The sequence below is a fragment of the Aethalodelphis obliquidens genome, unplaced genomic scaffold (assembly GCF_003676395.1).
Source record: "Aethalodelphis obliquidens isolate GAN/ISIS:26980383/991018 unplaced genomic scaffold, ASM367639v1 scaffold35, whole genome shotgun sequence".
In the NCBI taxonomy this organism is placed as follows: Eukaryota; Metazoa; Chordata; class Mammalia; order Artiodactyla; family Delphinidae; genus Aethalodelphis; species Aethalodelphis obliquidens.
Genome location: NW_020837979.1, coordinates 12,373,521 through 12,392,670, shown reverse-complemented (window position 1 = coordinate 12,392,670; position 19,150 = coordinate 12,373,521). Strand labels below are relative to the sequence as shown.

Below are 19,150 nucleotides of genomic sequence, written 5' to 3'. Positions count from 1 at the left end.
ACAAATATTTTCTGTGGGTTGTATTTTCACTTTCTTTTTTAAAATAAATATATTTATTTTAATTATTTATTTTTGGCTGCGTTGGGTCTTCGTTGCTGAGCGCAGTCTTTCTCTAGTTGTGGTGAGCGGGGGCTACTCTTTGTTCCGGTGTGCGGGCTTCTCATTGCAGTGGCTTCTCTTGTTGCGGAGCATGGGCTCTAGGCACACAGGCTTCAGTAGTTGTGGCTCGCGGGCTCTAGAGTGCAGGCTCAGTAGTTGTGGCACATGGGCTTAGCTGCTCCGTGGCATGTGGGATCTTCCCAGACCAGGGCTCGAACCCCTGTCCCCTGCATTGGCAGGCGGATTCTTTTTTTTTTTTTGGCAGGCGGATTCTTAACCACTGCACCACCAGGGCAACCCTATTTTCACTTTCTTGATAGTGTCTTTTGATGTCCTTACAACTACACAAATTTTTTAAAAAATACTTTGTTTTTTTAAATTTATTTTATTTATTTTTGGCCACACCGTGAGGCATGTGGGATCTCAGTTCCCTGACCAGGGATCGAAATCGAACCCGTGTCCCCTGCAGTGGAAGTACGGAGTCCTAACCACTGGACCACCAGGGAATTCCCCATAACTACTTAAATTTTGATGCCATATGATTCCTGATCCTTTAACGTACGTTGGGCCTGTTTTATTTTCCTTTCTGGAAGCTTTTAGTGCCTTTACCTCTGGTATTCTGAAATTTAGCCACTTTGATTTTTAAATTATTTTCTTTTTTTCCTATTTATTGTATAGAACACTTGGTAGGTCCTTTTGGTTCTATGTGAGAACTACATCCTGTTCTACCCTGGCCAGGAGTCAACAGATAAGGTCTAACACTGATAAATTAAGAAATGGTGATAAGGACATAAACTTTGGAAATACAGAAGTAAGTACAGGGACAACAGCTGGAAAAGTGGAGGGTAACCACTTATGAAGTACGGGGAAGAATGTGACAGAGGTCTACTTTTAAAAGACTTTCAGTACTGTTTTCCTTAAATGCCATCATCTTGGTTTATTTTGAGAGGGGAAAAAAAAAAACCTAATCATGCTTTAGTTTGCCACCTTTTAAGTATGTGAGTGTATGGCCACTTGTCCTCTGGAAAATTCTTCTGTAACCAACCAACACCGTCACCCTCCCTCGCTTACCCTGTGCTTTGCACTTATTACAAATTTAAGCAACAACAAGGAACAGACAACTCGACTCAACAATTGTTGAAGACTGAGCTTTCTGTGGACGCAAATAGTCTACAAATCCTTTCTGCGTCACTCACGTGACCTCTTCTACGTCAACCAGTCTGCTGGTATTAGGAGTAAGTTACTCTTCTTCTAAAACCTTTCTTTTGTGAATTTAAGATTTAATATTTTCTTTTTCTACCTTTTTTGAGGGGGGAACACTTACCCTGACCCTCTCCATATGAGTGCCGAACGGGTACAGCAATTCAAATAGAATGAGGCCTAAAGAAAAGATGTCCACTTTATGAGAGTAGTTGTTGCCATGAATCTGAAATCCCAAATAAAGAAGAAATATTAGGAAAACATTCACGGAGATAGTACAACGGATAATACGGCATCAGTGAATCTAAGTGTACGTAGAAATGTTAGCAAAGAGTTAATCATCTCTCAAGCCTCTTTTCTTCAGTTCACCACAGCAAGAGTAATTAAAGTACTCAGCATTACAGAAGGAAGCCCAGGTATAGCTCTGAGATATGCATCAGTAAAATAGGCCCAGCGGAAACCTGGAGCCAGGAGCCCGGAAGAGCTGCTCCCCCTTCCCCTGGGGTGAAGCTTTTCAAGGCAAGCACTATCTAAAGCGGATCTCTCATTTCTAACCATCTTAGTCCTCACCTATTTTTATGAGAAAATCTTCATTACTCCAAACCACTAATCAACCGTGGTTAGCCCTCATTACGGCACTTAATTATGGACTTCACTGCATTCTTGGTTGTATTTTTCATGTGTGTTATTTCTTATTCTTCACAACTAGATTATAAAGTCCTGGAGGGAAGGGAACTGCTTCTTTTGAATTCTCACCATCCAGCACTGGGCTAAGTACAGAGAAGGCCCTCAATAAATACTTACTTGTTAAAATGAACAAATGAATTACAACCCAACTACTCTATTAAACAAAGCCTCATTCAAATTAAAAGTGACCTCCTGTGGACTCAGAAGAACCCTTTTATTTGGGAAAATGACTCTAGGCACATAACGACACTTGGCAAAGGCCAAGGAAGCCCTCCCTTTGGGGGATCACAAGGTATTTGTCAGGGATGAGGAACCCTTTACAACCTCCTCTCTAAACTACACTTGATACCTGTCTCCCTGGTTCCTTCTGAGACCCAGCCTGCCTTTCTGCTTATAGACTATCAGGTGGGAAGTTCCAGTGACTGCAACAGGCTACACCATCTTCCTCCCTTCCCTTAGCTGTTACTGGGGTCTGGGAAGCATTCAAAGAAAATATGTTCAAAACAGAGTTTACAGGGGTACAGTGAAAAGGACACCTCATACACTATCTGGAGAATATTAATTAACACAACTTCATGAAAGCAACCTGGCAATAAGTGGTTACTACCACTTAATGGTTCTATTTAAATTTCATCCACCCCAGGGTAGATGGAAATGCAGACAGAGATTTGTACACAGGGATGGTTATCACAGTGATATTCCTAACAGCAAAATGTCTAAGTCACTAAAACATCCAAAACAAATGTTTCCCTTCTTAAACTCGCTTTTAATAGGTAACACATTCACATGATTCAAAAAGAAGTATACAGTCAAGCTTCCCTCCTGTCCATCCCTTATCTGCCCAGTTCCCACCAGTCACTTCCCCTCTACCTACCGCCCCCAAAACTATTTGTTTCCTGTACATCCTTCCAGAGCTCTTTATATAAACATAAGCAAATATATAGCTATCTTTCCCCCCTTTACACACTATACACACATTTCTGCCCCTGGCTTTTTTCACTTAGGAGATTCCTTAACTCTTACCTATCTAAAAATGCCTGATTTCTTTTATATGAATAACTTTATGGCCAGAAGCATGATTTGTGGGTCACAGCTATTTTTCATCCAAACTGTACATGTCGATTCATTGTCCTCCAGGGTTGAGTGTTATAGAAAACAAGCTCTTTAAGCTGTAACGTGCTTTTTTATCGCACCTAAATACTTACACTATTTTCCCCTTATCTTGAAATTCCAGATGTCTAAGTATAGGGTTCTATTAAAAAATTTCTTTAATTAAATAAAAAAAATAAATTTACACATAAAAAAGAAAACACTTGAATAATGCAAACAACTCAAGAAGTCTACAAGGATACTGTACAACAGTAAAATAAAGGCCAGTTCCTATGACTGGTCTCTGATATGACCTTCCAAAGATAAACTAATCCATCAGTTCTCAAAGTGTGGTCTATGGATCCCTGGGGACTCCAACACCATTTCAGGAGGTCTACAAAGTCAAGACTGTTTTCACAATAATTCTAAGACATGATCTGTCTTTTCACTGTGTTGACATTTGCACTGCTGAACCTTAGCATGAACCAAGGCAGCAGCACCAAACCATACTAGTAGTAATTATGTTCTTCAATGAAAGGAAGGAAGAAAGGGAGGGAGGGAGGGAGGCAGGAAGGAAGGGAAAAAGGAAGGGAGGAGGGAAGACAGTGTCACTTAAAATGTCCTTGCTGAAGCAGTAAAAATTATTAATTTTATTATATCTTCCCCCTTAGGTATGCATTTCTTTAATATTCTGTGTGACAAAATGGGCAGTATTCATAAAGCATTTCTGCTCCACACCGAAGTACAATGGTTGTCTCAAGAGAAAGCATTTGTGCAATTGTTTGAGTTACTATATGAACCAGATGCTCTTTTCATCGAGCTCCATTTTGACTTGAAAGAACAACTGGTAGACAAACTGTGGTTATTCATACTTGGATACCTGACATATATTTTCTTAAAGATGAACAAAGTGAGAATGGAACTTCAAGGAAGACTGACAGCATTTGTTGCCAAAAATAAAAGTTAAACTTGGAAGTGAATGTCAGAATTTTGGAAAATTTTTGTCCATCACTGGGAACCTGACAGCTTCCTAATACTTAAAGCCTTTTCTGGTGAGACTGGTGGTGATATTAACCAGAGTGATTTTTTTAATACTGTATAATGAATTGTGACAATTTTTGGAACAGATGCGTAACTTAGGGAACCAATAGTTTCCAAATGACCAATGCACAATTTTATAAAATCATGCGTGGGTCAAAGGTCCATTCAATGTGCAAAGTGGACCAACGGATGTTAAAGTAACAGAATACAAAATGTTCACTGCTATAGTTTTAGATTCAGGGCAAATGACTCTTCAGAAACTTTTGCTTATTGTATTTTGATATGCTGTCAAAGAAGAATCCCCACAACTACCTGAAAATGGTATTAAAATATTCCTCCTTTTCCAACTGCCTATCTATGCGAAGTCAGATTTTCTTCATATACTTCAACCAAAATAACATAGTGCAAGGGATTAAATGGAAAAGCAGATATGAAATCTCTTTTAAGTCAGACAGTAAAGAGTTTTACAAAAATGTAAGTAAATGCCACTCTTCTCACTAGTTTTCTTTCGGAAAATATTTATTTTTCAGAAAATATCTTGAAGATGTGATAGATTTAATACTGTCATTTTTAACTGAATTGAAAATTTTACAAATTTCTATTTTAATCTCTAATATGGCAAATACTGATGGATAAAATTCCTTAAGAAAAATCCTTGAGCTCTCTATCATGTTTACAAGTATGAACAGGCATTGATCAGAAAGTCTGAGAACCGCCGATCTAAGCATATGTAAGCCTGTGAATACCATCAGCGTAGTGGCCAGGGATGCTGTGCTGAAGCTCCCAGGATGCCTTGCTCCCACCACTCTTCCAGTCTCTGTTCAGTTTATGGAGCTTTTCCTTGGAAGACTAAGCATCCCACAAGGCAACATAGCTCAGCCTGTCCACCTTTATTTCCTGCCATGGTACGTTCTGGAAGCTGCCTGTGGATTATTGTAGAGAATAGCTTAGAACACTACCTCCAGCTGGCTCTGAAAACAGTTCCTGCATAGTTCACACAGGGTGAATGACAATTAAGTTTGGGAGGAGGACATTCAAAATCTCATTCTAAGTTTCTGGTTGCTGTCAGGTTCTGGTTCAGAGGGTGAGCACATTTGATGCATTTTTAGTATTTTTCTTCCTCCACACCCCAATTCACGTTGTGGAATTGTACCCTAGCTGTGTTGCCTGTGGAACACTTCTGCCAGTTTTCATCATTTTCAGCTTTTATTTTATTGGGTATTTTAAACACAGCATGGATGGAGATTCATGGCACACATCTAGCTTGCTGCCACCCTAATTAAAAATCTATTTATTCCTCAGAAGGAAAACGAAAGGCTCACCTGTTCTGGGCTCATATACAGCTTGGTCCCCACTTGTCCTGTGTGTCTGGCGTACCCTGGCATTGGGGTCAGAACCAGCTGGTCTTCTTCATCCTGGTCCATTGCAGTCACCAATCCAAAGTCTCCAACCTTGACCACATCATCCATTGTAAAGAATATGTTGGAAGGCTGGAAAAAAATGAAACAGACAAAAGCGTGGTGGATGTGTATGGAGAAGGAAAGTGAAGAGAATTATTTAAATGACTACAGAAAATAAATACAAGACACTAGATATTCTCAAGCATGTTTCTCTTTACAATGGGCTAATATGAAAATAAAAACAATCCTTCGATGCTAGACAAGTACTGTGAGTAAAGAAGAGGCAAGGGTAGCAAAGGGAGTGAATATTTATTGAACATCTATTTATTTATTTAAATTTTATTTATTAATTTTTTGGCTGTGTTGGGTCTTTGTTGTGGTGCCGGGCTTCTCACTGCGGTGGCTTCTCTCGTTGCAGCTCTAGGCTCTAGGCACAAGGGCTTCAGTAGCTGCAGCTCGCGGGATCTAGAGCGCAGGCTCAGTAGTTGTGGCGCACGGGCTTAGCTGCTCCACGGCATGTGGGATCTTCCCGGACCAGGGCTCGAAGCCGTGTCCCCTGCATTGGCAGGTGAATTCTTAATCACTGCGCCACCAGGGGAGTCCCTGAACATCTATTTAAATAAATCCTTAGAGATTCACATTCCCTAGGGTCTACGGTACTTAAACCTCAATCTCATTATTCTATATACTCTCCCTTGGCAAGCTCCTCTACACTTATGACCTAAGCCATGATAATAATAATAATAATAATAGCAAATGCATATATAGCACTTGCAAAGAGCCAGAAGCTAAGTAGTTCATTACTATTAAGTCAAGTAATACAATGCTTTTAGTCCTATTGGTCCCTCATTTCACAGATGTGAAAACTGAGGCCCAGAGAAGTTAAGTAAGTTGCCCAAGGTTACCCAGCTAGTAAGGGGTGGAGCAGGGATTCAAACCCAGGCTGTCTGGCTCTGTGAGAAAAGGACTTCTGCTCCACTGCCATGTGTCCAATTCTTGCCCTGCTGTAGCTAATCACTACTATTTGGTGAATGAACGAAACAGACTGATCTTCGGGCTTGTGTCTGAGAGGGGAATGTAGGCTGTCAAGGAGAATAAGAGCTCTTAACTACAATCTTGTGTTGCCTCTTCTAATACAGGCTCCCATATACCCCACAACCCCCGTCCCGAGTTCTAAACTCTCATATGCAACTGTTCATAAGATACATCTAACCACGGGCTCCTCAAACCCAAAATCCCCTACATGAAATACATCGTCTTTCCCTAGAGCCTACTCTCAGCCCACATGACCACCATTCATAGCCCTTGAAATAAGGGAAAAGGAAGCCATTTAGCTCACAAAATTGACTTTCACTGGGCTTCAAATACTGCCAGACAAAAAACATTTTATTGCAAAACTCCAAAGTACCATCATACAGTATGGACTTTGAAACAATGAAGTGATTGCATATAATCAACATCTACGGTGATACCCTCCTACTTTCCCTCAAATAACCTTGTAAGAGAGACAAGATTAGACTGCCTTAAATTTCATCTTTCCTCCCTTCTCCGTGCTCTGCTGTCAGCTGTTATCTACCCAACACTAACAGACTTTTTTTTTTTTTTTTTTTTGGTTCTCCAGCATCTTTCCATTGCCCTATGCTTCCACCAGAAGTATCCTGATGTGACTTTGGGAACTCTCTTCTTCTGGGCAGCAAGTCCATGGCTCATACGGGATGTTATCTGGAGGTTGCATCCAGAACTTGCATCCACCAATCAGCATAATCCCAGCCCCTGGCCAGGCGACTGGTTTAGGGACGCATATGTGTTCCTGGCTTATCGATTAGAAGAAAACCAGGTAAATCAACTATACTCCAATAAAAATTAATTTTAAAAAAAAGCTCATTTAAATGAAAAAAAAAAAGAAAACCCAGGACTTCTGATCAATAGCAGGGGAAAGTGATACTTTTCTCCCCAATACCTCCAAAAGACTTAAAACATGGAGCCCTGAGAACTTCTGGCAGCTATGCTGAGACTGATACGTGACAAACACGTGACCAAAATACAAAAAGGTTAGAGGGCCTAGAAGGTTTAACATTAGGCTCAATGATAGGTCAGAATGAGCACAGTACATAGCTTTTCAACTGGGAATATGTATATATATAAAAAACTCAATCACTTTGCTGTTCACCTGAAACTAACACAACATTGTAAATCAACTGTACTTCAATAAAAAGTAAATAAATAAAATAAATGACTTTAATAGAAAAAAAAAACACATTGAAACCCTTGGGTGATGTTCCACAAAAACAGACCTTGAGGTCCCTGTGCATGAGCCCTTTGCTGTGCAGAAACTCCACCGCCTCCGCGATCTGCAGGAAGATGTGCAGACACACGCTCCTCTCTCTTTCCTCAATGGTGCAGCGGCTGTTCAGCCAGTCTTTGAGGTTTTCCTTTCTGCACAGCTGCATCTGGATGTAAAGATACACCTTCGGTGAACTGGGTTGGAGTTTTTCCACAGAGTTTTTAGTGAGATCTAAACTTAAAGTGGTTGGTCTTGAAGGAGAAATAGACAAAGTAGGTTCCGAGGAAGACTTGCTACTGGAATGCTGGACTGCAGTTAGTTTATCAGCACAATGGTTGCCCATAGGCGGTCGGTTCGTTTTGGGCTCTTTGCTGGATGCGTTATCACAGCCGGAATCTTCAAATACTATAGAAGAGGAGGTTCGCTCCCTTGACCTTACATAAGGGGAAGCTTCAGAAGGACAAAGTTCAAAAGAGTGTCCCTCATCATTGCCATCCCTAGTACCGTCTTCCCCCTTGCAGTCTGTAAGGCAGCTGTCCTGGAGGGTGCACACCGCGTCCACCGACTCACTCGTGTCTCTGTGGTCCATTCCGGAAAATTCCAGTGGAGAGAACTGGCTCTTGGATGAACCTGTCTGGCCACAGGAAATCCCGACCGAAAAAGACCTACTGCTTCTTGGAGAAGGGGCTACGATTTCAATGCGTTCCTTTGTAGAGAAAGGATCCATTCTGCATATTTTAACAGATGGTGCATCCGCGGGACTAGGAGAGGTGAGCGGCCAGTCTGTGCTAAGGGTGGGAGAAGTACAAAGGGATGAGAGTGAATACGTGTTGATTAAATTATGTGAACTACATCCTTTGTTTGCTTATTTATTGATTAATGTATTTTTAATGAAGTACAGTTGACTTACAGTGTTGTAACTACATGCTTTGTCTCCAAAGCTTCAACTATAATAAAGCCAGTTACCAAGTGACAACATGGAAATTCAATGAAAACATGCCACACGAGACAAAGAACATCACAGCCCATCCATTCCTGAACTGGAAATCTTGGTTTTAAACTGGAAACAGTTCTCTGGGACTGTCATGCCCAGAACAGCCAAGGCCTATGTGCAAAACACAAAGCACAGAGGAAGACCAAGGCCAGACCCCTTGGTGGCTGTGATTCGGAAGCCCCCATCCCAATTAGGGCTTGAGACACAGGGTCACTTCACCTGATCCTTCTGTGGTTTGGCTACTGGCTGTGTATATAAGTGTCACTGTAACTAGGTACCTCATGTGGATCTAGGGCTGTGTTTGGTACTTTTAGGCAGGGATTTTACTCCAGCTCTTTACTAAATAGTCTATTTGTAGCCTGCTTCCTTTTTGTTCTCATTGAGTAGTTTTTAAAAACACCTTCCTTCCTAGAGAATAGCATATTTAACATGGGAATTATCTTCGGGTTGCCCAAGTTCATGGGTTTCTTTGCTTTTTGGTTTTTGGCCTCGCCGTGCGGCTTGCGAGATCTTAGTTTCCCGACCAGGGATCGAACCTGCGCCCTTGGCAGTGAAAGTGAGGAGTCCTAACCACTGGACCACCAGGGAATTCCCATAAGTTCATGAATTTTTTTTTTTTTTTGATGTGGACCATTTTTGAAAGCCTTTATTGAATTTGTTACAATATTGCTTATGTTTTATGTTTTTTTGGGTTTTTTTTTTTGACTGCGAGGCATGTGGAATCTTAGTTCCCGGACCAGGGATTGAACCCACACCTCCTGCACTGGAAGGCAACGTCTTAACCACTGGACCACCAGGGAAGTCCCAAGTTCTTGTGGTTTTAACTGCAAATAGTTTAAAACTACTTTAGAAAGGAGTTGGAAATTGCTAACTACTAAGAAAGTAAATGAAAATTTAAAATAAAAAATGGAGGGCTTCCCTGGTGGCGCACTGGTTGAGAGTCCGCCTGCCAATGCAGGGGACACGGGTTCGTGCCCCGGTCCGGGAAGATCCCACATGCCGCAGAGCGGCTGGGCCCATGAGCCATGGCCGCTGAGCCTGCGCGTCCGGAGCCTGTGCTCCACAACGGGAGAGGCCACAACAGCGAGAGGCCCGGGTACCACCACCACCACCACCACAACAAAAATGGCGACAAAAGCAGACAATATCTCTTATTGAGAAAGGCTACTGTAAATCCTTCAGTGAATTATAAGTCATAGAGCTCTATCTACCAATGATTTTAGAAATTCATGTTCTGGACAAAAAAGAAAAAAAAGTTCATGTCCTAAAAACTAAATCAACTTTTCACTTAACTAGAGAATGTTCCAAAACACGATGACAGAAACAGTAATCTGCTGTTATTTTTCTTTTAAAAAAATCATCTCTAAAGTTATAGAAAGGATATTTTGTTCATGTAAGCCAAAAACTAGCCTGAAATAAATACTAGTTTTTAAGTCTATGTCTAACCAAGTTACCTTTCATCTTTCAGCCAAATTTCATCCATTTTTTCTTGCCACTTCTCTGGTGGTGCTTCCAACCAAGCATTGAAATATCTAACAATTCCTGGGTGTTCAAGCTTCGCTAAGGCTTTAACTTCTCGCATGACCTTTTCCCGAGCCAATTCCCTGAAACAGAGAAACAATGAAGACCCTGAAGGTTTGCTCGGATCTGAAGAAGCCATCATACCAAAGACAGTACAAAACAATAAAATAAAATTCTCCCTTGTTCTAAAATGGGGAACAGACGAGTCAGCCTAGTGGCATAATTCTAAGAAGCCAAAGAGTAAATAAGTCTTTATTAGAAAAAAATATGTATTTATACTATTTCTTTTTTCTTACAGAAATAAATGCTTACAAGTACATCTATCCATTCAAATAAACAGTTCTTAGCTGACTAAAAATGAGTGACTAAAGACCCTTGAAGATAATTGCTTCATGCTTGTTAATTAATAGGGGGATGAATAGGTGGAAGTGAAGTATTCAGAAAAGAGAGCTCAGCCTGGCAGCTCCGGAGGATGGAGAAGGACCAGCCCGACAAGGTACAGACAACAATCCGAAAGGCTTGTACGAGCACCTTTGTCTGTTTAAACTCAACTACTGAATATCATAGGCAATGATGTTTAACCAGAAAAGCATCTGGATTTGATCTTCTGCTTTGACAGCTTTTCTGATGGATCTAAGCTCACATTCTAGGGATCCCACCATCACCTGAAACAACATAATAAATAGAAGTTATATCCTCTTCCGTCCCCAAGAGACAGTCAGCTACTCCCACTTTTCTCTCTGTGTTTCATGACTGTTAATGGTCCCACCCTGAGAATCCTGGTAGGTTTCTGAATTTTCCATATTCAGTGACCAAATCCTATCAGCTCCTCCTTTGTAATTCCTGATACTCATTCCTTCCTCATCCATCTCCACTTCTGCTGCACTAATGCTCTGTATCTTAGGACTGAACTTCTGCAAAAAAAAAAAATCTCCTAATGAACACGCTTGTCTCTTACTACATACCACCTCCACTTTGATCACGTCATTCTTCTGCTCAAAGGCACAACTGTCTATGGAATAAAATCTAAACTCCTCCGCTTGGCATTTAAGGTGCTGGAACCCATCTTTGCCATCTTTCTTCCATACTCCCCTTCATTCTCTTTTTTTTTTTGGCTGCACAGTGTGGCTTGTGGGATCTTAGTTCCCTAACCAGGGACTGAACCCATGCCCGCTGTGTTGGAAGGGCAGTCTTAACCACTGGACCGCCAGGGAAGTCCCTCCCCTCCATTCTTACCCTTGCTCCACTTCTGCCAGAATCCTCAACTAACCTCTACATCCCCTGCAAATGTTTGCCTAGAGCCTATGCTCAGGCCATTTCATGTACTTGGCCATCCCTCCCCTACATGTGTGTCCACCAAGGGACAGGTTACCCCTGAACACGGCACAGACAACACTACCACCACAAGGCTGGCTTTCCTTGACTGCCTTCGGCTACCTCTGCACTTTCTTCATGAGAAGCTACTTACTAAATTAAACCACAAGTCACAATCTTCCTGGCTTTGCAGTTATTTGAGTATATATACAAAGGTCTCAAATAGTTATAGATTCTTGAGGGCAGAAGCCTTTCTTAATTTTATATCCTATGTGGTACTTTGTACATTTCAACTACTCAAAAATTATACACCAAAGAAAAGAATTAGTCCCATAGTACTCAGACTGTCCCATTCCTATGTCCCTATCTGTTGGACAGCATGTTTAACTGCTAATTAGGAAGACAGTCCAGAAATTAGTGCACATTTAATCAAGAATCCACAGGAGGCTTCCACAATAGATGAAAAGGACGGTGTTACTGAAAGCCCATCATCTTAAGCACCACACTGTTCTGAGCCCAAAATTCCACTTCTAGGAATCTATCCTAAGGAAACAGACGTGATCAAAATTTTATATAAAAGATGAACAATGCCAAGTTGTTTTTTTTTTTTTGGCCGTGCCGAGAGGCATGCGGGATCTTAGTTCCCTGACTAGGGATCAAACCCATGCCCCCGGCAGTGGAAGCATGGAGTCCTAACTAATGGACTGCCAGGGAAGTCCCCAAAGTTATTTTTAATTGCAACAAGTTGGAAACCTAAATATTTAAAAATAAGAAATGGTTAAATGAGACATGGCACAAGTATTAATTGGACTATTTTCCAGTCATAAAACACTTTCAGTATATTTTAGCATTTCAATAACATACTCTTAATAGGAAGGAAAACACTGAGAATACAATGAAGGAAGCAATAGATAAAACTGTATTGTACTGATAACTGTGCTAAGAACTAGGTAAATTTATGACCAGAAAAAAAAAAAAATCAAAAGAAAATACCCTAAAATGTTAAAAGTGTTTATTACTAGGTAGAGTAGACACGGATTGTTTTTTGTTTTAATACTATTCCTTATTTTCCACAATAAATATAGATTATTTTTAAATGGTGCTATGTATTAAAGTCTATAGTTATTAAAATTCACTATGGGAATGCCCTGAGTTGTTAAGAATCAAAAACAAGGGCATATTTTTTAAGTAGATACAAAGCAGTCAACGTAGATGACATTTTTAAAAGATAGCTAGTTACCTGGTAGTACTGAGAATATAAGATTCAGAAGGTCAGAAACTCTGTTTTCTATAGTCTCTATGGAGTATAGTAAGGACATATTGCCTATGAGATTAGATAACACAGTCCTAACTCCAAGTTTACTAAAAGTACCATCCGTTACCTGTTTGGGAGACGGATTCTCTTGATAGCATAATTGCAGTCATCAACTTTGTTTCTAGCTTCAAAGACAACTCCAAACCCTCCACGACCCATGCACTGAATCGGTTCAAAATCTGTTAGATAGCTTAAAAAAAAAAAAAAAAAAAAGTAAATTTTACAAAGTTTGTAATAGTTTTAAATTTTGTACTAATTGTTCAATCTTATTTTATGATATGTAAAAATGTATAAACTAAGTTTCCTAGAACTTATTTTAATAGAGTGCAGTTTAAATTCTAATAGCATTCTTTGCTTTCCTGTCTGTATAAATGAAGCAAACACATTTTAATTTTGCCCCTGGGAATTTTATTAAAATTTTAAAACTTCTGCTTAATGGGGAATCACTTGTTAATCACTTATTCTTACAGCAATTTTAGTACTATTCTGTCCTATCCAATACTTTCCATCATCCATCAAAACTGTTTATCCTTAATTCTCTAACCTTTTACCTCTTGTGGCATTCTGTATTCAAGTAGAAAATGTATTTTAATCTTACGCCAGTGCCTGTATATTTTATGGAAAAGATTTAATCAGTCCCATTACATTTATGTACGTTTTTAGCCAGAAACCTTCTCTAGGAACCAAAGCTATCTGCAATTCGCTGGGGTGCCTCAGGAGTCCGTGTGCTCATCACCAAAGGTGTTTGGACAGAAGCTAACTCACCATCTGGCACTTACAGATGGACCTCCACTTTGTAGCCTGTTTCCCCTGTTGACCTCTCTGCTCTGCTCTGTATATTCCAGCCAACTTGCACCAGGCTCTCTCACAACTTCAGAGCTTTTGCTTCTGCTATTTGCTCCAGTGGGATGCCCTACTTCTTTGGACTTAATAAAAAAAACTCTATTTTTCTTTCATTCTGCTCATCTCACCACCTCTATAAGGCCTTCCTAGACCCCTATCTTAATGTTCTTATAGCACTTTGCACATACTACTTGGAACTGTTTAAACTTGGTCTCAATATTTTGCAGTTATTTATAAGCAGCTTTCTCTCTCCACTACTACCGAATTGTAGGGACCTTGACTGCAGGAGAGAATTCTTTTTCCTCTTTGTATTTCCAAAGCCTGGGCTCACCTGGCAAATAGAAGGTCTAACAAATATCTATCGAATAATGCATGAATTAATAAATGAATGAATGCACGCATGCGTGCTGTGGAAGACATTCTTCCAGCCGTGTGAGGGGGAGTTGAATTAGATGATCTTTGGTGTCCCTTGTAAGGCTAACTTTATTACTTTATGACTTGCACACTCATATTAATTTAGCGGTTGGCTCAGCTTTAGAGCATGGTGTTAAGGAGGAGAGACAATAGATCCCAACCCTCCATGGGCCAATTACCTTCACAGAGAATGAAGAGTAATGATCTGTATCCCTAAGAATAGCTAGGCAAGGTACTTGAGTACAAATCCATCTCCCCAGCTGCAAAAGCCCATGAAGTTCTTGTCCTACTCCTGGAGAGCCAACTGAATTATCTTCCTACATTAAAGAAAACACTCATATGAAAATGGATATATCTTTGGAAAGGAGAAACATCTTATATATGATTACAGCTTTTATAAATATAAGTATCATCTTGCCTCAGGTCCCAACTTAGGACTTAAATTCATGACTGAATCCAGAGCTCATGTTCTTAATAACGCCTAGAACATAGTAGGCACTCAATAGACATCAGGTATTATACAGAGCTCCTGTATTTTTAAAAACAATCAGCTGTTCTCTTCATAGTGAATAAAATGGAAGGAAAATTGAGTCTAATTCAATTTTAGAGTACATTATTCCAATTCTCTTCACAACAGCCTTACAAATATATGCTTAATCACCATACCCCACTCACCCTCCCATCTCCACCTGTCTCTTACTTGTGATTTATTATGACGCCCTCTTGAATCATCACAGCCAGAGTTAGTTACTTATAGCTCCTGGCTTTTTTCCTTATATGTTTATGTTTTCTCTAGTATCACCTTCCCCGGTAGACTTTAAGCTCCTCCAGGGGGTAGGACCAGTCTTTTTATTTCTCCCAAAGCCTGAGATACTGCACACAGTTGTTCAGAAAGATGCTGAATGAACGATGAATGGCTTGGGTACTGAACTGCCCATGAAGTTGACGGGCCCCCTCCTCTCCCTCACTATAAGTCAGTATTTTTATTAGCAAGGGTATTAAAGCCCTTACCACTTGCTAGTCACCTAGTACGTTTTGCTAAAACATACGGATTACAGCCAATTCTCAACTTTTGAGAAGATGGTATGAATGCAGCTTAGATTAAGTCCATAGATAATCAAAATAACCCACATTTTAGCTGTAATTTTCCATCTTTTCTGTCATAAAGCCATTTCCCTAGATATTTATTAAGCAGTAAGTTTCATATAGAGCTTCTCCTTGTCCCTGTATCATGAAAGTGCTAATAAGCATGATATCAAAACGAAGGGGAAAAGTAGCAATAATCCATGTAAGAAAATTGAACCGCAGCACCATTCCTTGTCCCACAAAGCATGAAAATCTGTACACCTGACAGATCTGCTTACAGATTTTCTACTTTTATTTTACTTTCAAATTATTTGAATTGGCTGATTTTTAAGTAACCCAACTCTCTCTTCTGTTTTTAAAAATGATCTATTCTATTGGTGTATTTCTCCCCAGTTTTCTGCTTCTTATTTTAGACAGAATAAGGATGAAATAAATAACTGAGGATTAAGTAACATAGGAGATTTATGCCATATTCCAATAACATAAAAATTATTGTTTGGTATTAATGCCAAGCCCAAGTACATGGTAGACCCTCAATAACTATGTCATCTGAATAACAACTCAATTCGGTGGCTGTAATTCTTTTTTTTCTTTTCCTTCCAGTTTTATTGAGAAATAATTGACATACATGGTGGCTATAATTCTAAACTTTTATAATGCTCTACTTCTATCCCTCTTTTATACCACCTTGAATCAGTTTAAGTAACTTGAGGGATATGTCTGTTTTATTTACCTAGTCATACATTTTTTTTTTTTTAAATTAAACAATATCTCAGTTTAGAGGTTGTTTCTTCTTTCTTAAGTGAAATACAGTCGGCATACAATATTATGTAAGTTTCAGGTGTACTACATAATGATTTGACATTTGTATACATGATGAAATGATCACCATGACAAGTCTAGTAATCATCTGTCCCCACAGAAAGTTACTGCAATATTATTAACCGTATTCCTTATGTTGTATATTACAATCCCTGTGATTTGTCATATAACTGGAGGTTTAGAAGCAGATGTTGAATGAACAACTATTCTATTCTTCATCTATCTCACCCGCCACTCCCCCCCCCATCCATTCGTTCTCTGTATCTAAGGCCATTTCTTCCTGGATTTGAACAGTTAGCATCAGAAGCTACAGGACACATACATTTTATGAAAAGACTCATACCGTGATACGTATCCAGAATTTTTTATGTCATTCCAGCTACTGTCATTCGCTTCTCCACTGACAGAATCATATTTATTTTCAGTTTGACACTGAGTTTCAGATTCTTTCCTCTGCTGATAAGGTGGGGGAGAAAAAAAGTCACTCTCAGTACAAAGCTGAATGGAAGTTAGCTAACAATATTAGGCTATAAAACACTGAAGAATAAATAATACTGAGAAAAATAAATGTATTGTAAGAACATAAAACAACAGCATTTCCTTTGTCAAAGGGAAAGGGCGTGATCAGGGTGGAGCCAGACTGCAATGGGTTGAGGAGTGAAGGGGACAAGGACGTGGAGGCAAGACTATGGGCAACAATGATTTTAGGGTAAAACTTAAGGAAATGGACCCCTTGCTCCTCATATGCACACACGCACACGTGCACACCCCCCCTAAGTTTTCTATAGTCCCAACACTTTGAAAAGGATGAGATTCTAAAAAATGTCTTACTCTGTGAGGATGAGGATGGAAGAGTCTGCGCACAATGAAAGTTGTTGCTACGATACAAAACAGAATGGTTCCAACTATTTCTTTCCACCAGTGTAAGAGGAGCACGGGATCCTTTTTGCGGATACTCTTGCTGTAATTCGGGTTGTCGAGAAATCGGACTGTGATCTGTGTGCTCCGTTTGTTCCTTTCCCTCTTGTAGTATGGCAGGTAATAACCATTATCTTCAACAACAAACATTAAAAGTGGTTTTTTTAAAAAAGATAAACCAATATAGTTCCACCTTTAATTGCTAAAAATTATCTAATTTCCTATGACTTTTAACACTAATTCCTTTTTCTAAAGTTTCATCTCCTTTTTAGCACATCTTTCTATTGAATAATAAGACTAAAAACAACCCTTAAGGGCTACTCCGTTCATTATCTCATTAATAATTCAATCCTTTAAATGCAAAAAAGAAAAAAAATTAGACAGTACTCAAACCTCCTTTGCGGATTTGAAACTTTACTTTCATTTAGCATCAACAAAATATCAAAATTTTACCATGACGAGGAAAACATCTCCACCGTGCCTCTCTGGTTCCTTTCAGGCTGTCAAAATGAATTTGTCCTAGAAAGCAGCCTGTCCTTTTCACCTTCTATTTTATACCACATGGGCAGATTACACAATTCTCTTTTACCTTGTATTTTGATCAATATCAGATAGACAGCTGTCTGTAGTTCAGAGCTCTCTGATTTTCGTTAAATCAATTTAAATTCTACAGTAATTTCCCAGTTTTATCATCTAGGGTAACTGATGAGGAGTCTATGTTTTTGCCTAATGCAGATCTGAGCAATTTTCTTTTTTATATCCAACTGTTCAAAACATTTTCATAACTGAATATATCCTAACTTTAAATACACAGGAATGTGTTTCACGTCAAATGTCACCTATTCTTGACTTTTGTACTAATTTTCCTCGCCTGAAAACAAAATTAAAATAACCCCATTTTATAGCATTTTCACATAGCTCTATGGGAAACACCTATCTTCTTCATTATGCAGACTGATATTATATAGACTATATTATATAAGCTCATAACTAAATAAGAGCTAATAACAAGAACTAATGCTTATTGAACACTATTATTTGCCAGGCATGGTGCTAACTAAGACTGTGCATTATCTCATTTAGACCTTACCACAACCCAATAAATAGATATTAGGATTACTATACCTTTGTTTTACAGATGAAGAAACAGAGACACAGGTAAGTTAGGTGTGCCCAGCCCAGCATGTGGCAAAACCCTGGCAATCTGTCTTTTGAAGCCTTGTACCCTTGGCCACCATTCACAATACCTGCCTCCCAAGATATTTATTTTCTACCCTCCAACTGCCTACTTTGCATTTGAATTCTATTAATTAATTTCAAATTAATAAACTGAAATAAACAGAAAAATTAAAACAGCATTTTCAATCCAAGTGGAATCACACTTACCATATGGATACTGCAAGATTGAAAGTGCACCATTACTGTACTCTTCGTGAGAAAACTTATCATTACTAAGACATTTGTCAAATTCATCAGACCCCACCAAGACAGGAGTTCTGGAAGGAGAATCTAAAAGAAAATGGTAAAATCTTAACTGTTATGACTTTAATGAAAATGTGTGTGCCTCATTCATCCAAAAAACAGATATTCAAATAGCACAGCTCAGTTCAAATATGTAAGTCAAACGAACGGCCCAACGTTCTTTCTCTTGAAAAGCACAGTCTTGTAGAGAGATGAGTCATTTAAACGAGTAATTAAAATATGATGTGATATATGTGACAGAAAACATATACAAGGTACAGAAAGATGGCTGAAGGAAACAGATTGTTTAGTATTTGAATTCAACTCAATTTGAGTGTCTCAAAGAACATGATGTGATAACCAGATGTTTCATAAATATTCTTTTTTTTTTTTTAATAAAGTTATTTATTTTAGGCTGCTTTTGGTCTCCATTGCTGCGTGCAGGCTTTCTCTAGTTGCGGTGAGCGGGGGCTACTCTTCACTGCAGTACACGAGCTTCTCATTGTGGTGGCTTCTCTTGTTACTGAGCATGGACTCTAGGCGCGCAGGCTTCAATAGCTGTGGCACGTGGGCTCAGTAGTTGTGGCTCATGGGCTTAGTTGCTCCATGGCATGTGGGACCTTCCCGGACCAGGGCTCAAACCTGTGTCCCCTGAATTGGCA

The 19,150-nt window shown here is 39.4% G+C and overlaps 1 protein-coding gene across 1 annotated transcript in view; it reads right to left on the bottom strand.

Annotated features, from left to right (window-relative positions):
• The window catches only part of EIF2AK3 (eukaryotic translation initiation factor 2 alpha kinase 3), a 68,869-nt gene that overhangs the window by 8,076 nt on the left and 41,643 nt on the right, over positions 1 to 19,150 (bottom strand). Inside the window, exons 8-15 of the mRNA XM_027129096.1 lie at positions 18,414 to 18,536; positions 16,941 to 17,161; positions 16,453 to 16,565; positions 13,012 to 13,134; positions 10,249 to 10,398; positions 7,811 to 8,588; positions 5,439 to 5,606; positions 1,424 to 1,525 (exon numbers count right to left, since the gene is read on the bottom strand). Of these exons, the coding sequence (XP_026984897.1) occupies positions 1,424 to 1,525; positions 5,439 to 5,606; positions 7,811 to 8,588; positions 10,249 to 10,398; positions 13,012 to 13,134; positions 16,453 to 16,565; positions 16,941 to 17,161; positions 18,414 to 18,536 (1,778 nt within the window). The remainder of the gene's footprint in view (positions 1 to 1,423; positions 1,526 to 5,438; positions 5,607 to 7,810; positions 8,589 to 10,248; positions 10,399 to 13,011; positions 13,135 to 16,452; positions 16,566 to 16,940; positions 17,162 to 18,413; positions 18,537 to 19,150) is intronic.